Source organism: Nematostella vectensis, chromosome 4, assembly GCF_932526225.1.
Source record: "Nematostella vectensis chromosome 4, jaNemVect1.1, whole genome shotgun sequence".
In the NCBI taxonomy this organism is placed as follows: Eukaryota; Metazoa; Cnidaria; class Anthozoa; order Actiniaria; family Edwardsiidae; genus Nematostella; species Nematostella vectensis.
In genome coordinates, this window is record NC_064037.1 from 12,341,412 (window position 1) to 12,345,570 (window position 4,159).

The window sequence follows — 4,159 nt, forward strand, 5'->3', positions numbered from 1 at the left end:
GCATCATCCGACTCGCCATGAGCCTGAACACGCACATCGTAGATAAAATGGGTTCAGCCATGGAGGGTGCAGCATCATCCGAATGGCCAAGCACCTGAACACGCACATCACAGATAGAATGAGTCGCAGCCATGGAGGGTGCGGCATAAGACGACTGGGCCAATCGCCTGAACACGCACATCAGAGATAGAATGAGTAGCAGCCATGGAGGGTGCAGTATAAGCCGACTGTCCAAGCGCCTGAACACGCACATCTTAGATAGAATGAGTAGCAGCCATGGAGGGTGCGGCATAAGCCGACTGGGCCAAGCGCCTGAACACACGCACATCGTAGACAGAATGAGTAGCAGCCATGGAGGGTGCAGTATAAGCCGACTGGCCAAGCGCCTGGACACGCACATCAAAGATAGAATGAGTCGCAGCCATGGAGGGTGCGGCATAAGCAGACTGGCCAAGCGGCTGAACACGCACATCATAGATAGAATGAGTAGCAGCCATGGAGGGTGCGGCATAAGCAGACTGGCCAAGCGGCTGAACACGCACATCATAGATAGAATGAGTAGCAGCCATGGAGGGTGCAACATCATCCGACTGGCCAAGCACCTGAACACGCACATCATAGATAGAATGAGTCCAGCCATGGAGGGTGCGGCATAAGACGACTGGGCCAATCGCCTGAACAGGCACATCAAAGATAGAATGAGTTGCAGCCATGGAGGGTGCAGCATAAGCCGACTGGCCATGCGCCTGAACGCACACATCATAGATAGAATGAGTTGCAGCCATGGAGGGTGCAGCATAAGCCGACTGGACCAAGCACTTGAACATGCACATCATAGATAGAATGAGTTCAGCCATGGAGGATGCAGCATCATCCGAATGGCCAAGCGCCTGAACGCACACATCATAGATAGAATGAGTTGCAGCCATGGAGGGTGCAGCATAAGCCGACTGGACCAAGCGCCTGAACACGCACATCGTAGATAGAATGAGTTCAGCCATGGAGGGTGCAGCATCATCCGACTGGCCAAGCGCCTGAACACGCACATCGTAGATAGAATGAGTTGCAGCCATGGAGGGTGCGGCATAAGCCGACTGGGCCAAGCGCCTGAACACGCACATCGTAGATAGAATGAGTTGCAGCCATGGAGGGTGTGGCATAAGCCGACTGGGCCAAGCGCCTGAACACGCACATCGTAGATAGAATGAGGTGCAGCCATGCAGGGTGCGGCATAAGCCGACTGGGCCAAGCGCCTGAACACGCACATCGTAAATAGAATGAGTTCAGCCATGAAGGGTGCAGCATCATCCGAATGGCCAATCTCCTGAACACGCACATCATAGATAGAATGAGTTGCAGCCATGGAGGGTGCGGCATAAGCCGACTGTCCAAGCGCCTAAACACGCACATCGTAGATAGAATGAGTAGCAGCCATGGAGGGTGCGGCATAAGCCGACTGGCCATGCACCTGAACACGCACATCACAGATAGAATGAGTTGCAGCCATGGAGGGTGCAGTATAAGCCGACTGGCCAAGCACCTGAACACGCACATCGTAGATAGAATGAGTCGCAGCCATGGAGGGTGCGGCATAAGCCGACTGGCCAAGCACCTGAACACGCACATCACAGATAGAATGAGTTGCAGCCATGGAGGGTGCAGTATAAGCCGACTGGCCAAGCACCTGAACACGCACATCGTAGATAGAATGAGTAGCAGCCATGGAGGGTGCGGCATAAGCCGGCTGGCCAAGCGCCTGAACACGCACATCATAGATAGAATGAGTAGCAGCCATGGAGGGTGCGGCATAAGCCGACTGGGCCAAGCGCAGGCGTTAGGCAAAACTGCTAAAGTTTTCATTTCTTCAATAAAAAAAACGAACACGATGTACATTGTACATCAGGGGCTCATAATTAGGAGCAATCATCTGTTTTATATAAGTGTCACTGCGTTTTAGGCTATTTTTAGACGCGCGCGCACGAACGGGCCAATCAGCTACGTTGACGTTGGTGCACTATCCGTCGGTTTTGTTTGTTTACAAAAAGAATTACAAGTTAGAATTCAAAGTCGTAGGTAGGGTAGGATTCATATTAAAGAAGAGAGCAACGAAAGTCAAATTACCGAAGAGAGAACATAAATTTTCGTCTGCGTTTGCGCGTGCAGTTGACCTCAGCCAAAACGTCAACACAAAAGTCGAATCTGATTGGCTCATCCGCGCGTCTAAAAATAGCCTGATCCTAGGAAATGCCATGACACCTATATAGTACCAGAATGTGGGGAAAATGATTGCCCCTACTTATGAGCCCCTGGTACATACATTGTAAAGCTCGTTCTTGTGCCCTGGGTACTTGTTTATTAAGCGGGGCGGATAATCAATATCTGGGCTTAAACTCGAGTCGATGAACTGTCGTTTCTTTATTCCTAATTTAAAAATAAAAAAAACAAGCCATACCATCGAAAAGTTAGAAATAAAACGAGAATTCCAACAAAAAGTTCAAAGGGGGAGCTTATTTTATTGCCTCTTTGGAGTGGGGGAAGGGATCGCTTAATAGAATTCGAATTTGATTTTATTTACATTTATCAAGCATCAATCAAGAGAAATTTATCTGGTTTGTAAGTTCTCGTACGGCGCTCGCACTCGGCCAATAAATAGTTATATAAGAGACAAAACACAGAAAAAAAAACCTTTAAAATGATGTTCAAAGGGGGTTTTCGGTGCCAAATAATCGATGACGCCGCAACCGAAAATATCGTCGGGTAATAGGGGTGTAAAGATTTGTAATGCTTTATTTAATTAATGATACTTCGATACTTCGATTTATTACTCCTATAAGTAGCTTTCGCTAATACTAGGAGGCCGATTCCTTTGTAATCTTTGTTTATCGAGGGTAGCATATTTAACCGAATATACAGTTTTTCTAACATATGGCCCTCGGTAAGTAAGCACTGTCACTGGGGGTGGTCACTGCCAGAGGGTTTATTGCGTCCCCAGTGGTTCTTTTACGTCCCTTCGGTTCAGGTTAATGTAGTGCAGCTTGAAGAGACGGGACCTCCGGTTTAGTGTCCTTATCCGAGAAGACTGGAAACACGGGAGAATAACTTCAACTCACTTGTGACAAATTCGATTCAAGGCAGGAACCCGGAAAAATCCCCAGTTTGAGCCAGGATTCGAACCTGGGCCACAGCGGTGAGAGGCCGACGCGCTAACACACTAGGCCACCCGTGCTTCCACTTCCACTGATCCATAGAGGGTTGAATACAACGTGTAGGCGTGGCACTTGATGCCGATAGGGGTTTACAGTGTCTGTTCAAATAACATTGTTATGGTATCCCTGTGTTATAATATGTTATGGTATCCCTGTGTACTAATTAGCATGGACACATGTAAACGAGCCAAGATGGCGTCTTAGTAAACCTCAGTTTTTGTGTTACATATCGAGTGAAATCTTCTTGCATCCGAGCCATCCGATATCAGAAATATAACAAACACATAGGCCTATTAAATATAGTTATTGCGTGACTAATTTAATTTGATTACATCCCCCTTTCCAGGCTTATTATGTAAAACCAAGATGTCAATTTTAACTGTAAGCGTTATTGTTTTAAATATTGTAATATGAAAACAGTTTATAACCGATTGTCCAGCGTGTGATCCGCCTATGCTACCATTATGTTACACGAATCTTTCAGGTGGTCTGACAAATCTGCCGCTCTACGTCGTCGTGATATCATCTGGCTGGATCTTCACTGTGTTCATTAGTCGCTCTTACTGGTTCTGCGGTGCTTGGCATATCACCTTGTGTGCAGGGCGGGGCACCTTGCTGAATGTGGGGTTGGGCCTTTGGAGCACTCCCGAGTTCTTCTCCTGCGGCTTTCTCCAATCGATATGATCGCGGTGCGTCGTTTAGTTTCTCCTTGATGACTCCGTGTTTCCACGTGTTTGACTTGCGGTCGTGTAGTGTAATAGGTTGTCTGTCCTACATGAAGTGGTGGAGTGGCCTTGCGTGCCGGTCATAATAGTGTTTTTGTACTTCCTGGCGATACTGAAGTCGGTTGATGACATCGTCGCTGTCGGTTTGTCGCTGTATTGTAGGGGGTAGGTTGTCTTGCACTTTCCTACATAGGAGTAGCTCGGCTGGTGATAACAACTTGTTGTATC

General features: G+C 47.7%; 1 protein-coding gene across 1 annotated transcript; it reads right to left on the minus strand.

Annotated features, from left to right (window-relative positions):
- Positions 1 to 254: 254 nt before the first annotated feature.
- Positions 255 to 1,121, minus strand: LOC125561798. The gene has a single exon (XM_048726229.1). It carries the CDS (start codon positions 1,119 to 1,121, stop codon positions 255 to 257), a length of 867 nt encoding a protein of 288 aa, XP_048582186.1.
- Between the last annotated feature and the right edge of the window lie 3,038 nt (positions 1,122 to 4,159).

Coding starts and splice junctions, on each gene's coding strand:
- LOC125561798 (XM_048726229.1), bottom strand. CDS start 1,121: ATGTGCGTGTTCAGGCGCTTGGCCCAGTCGGCTTATGCCGCACCCTCC.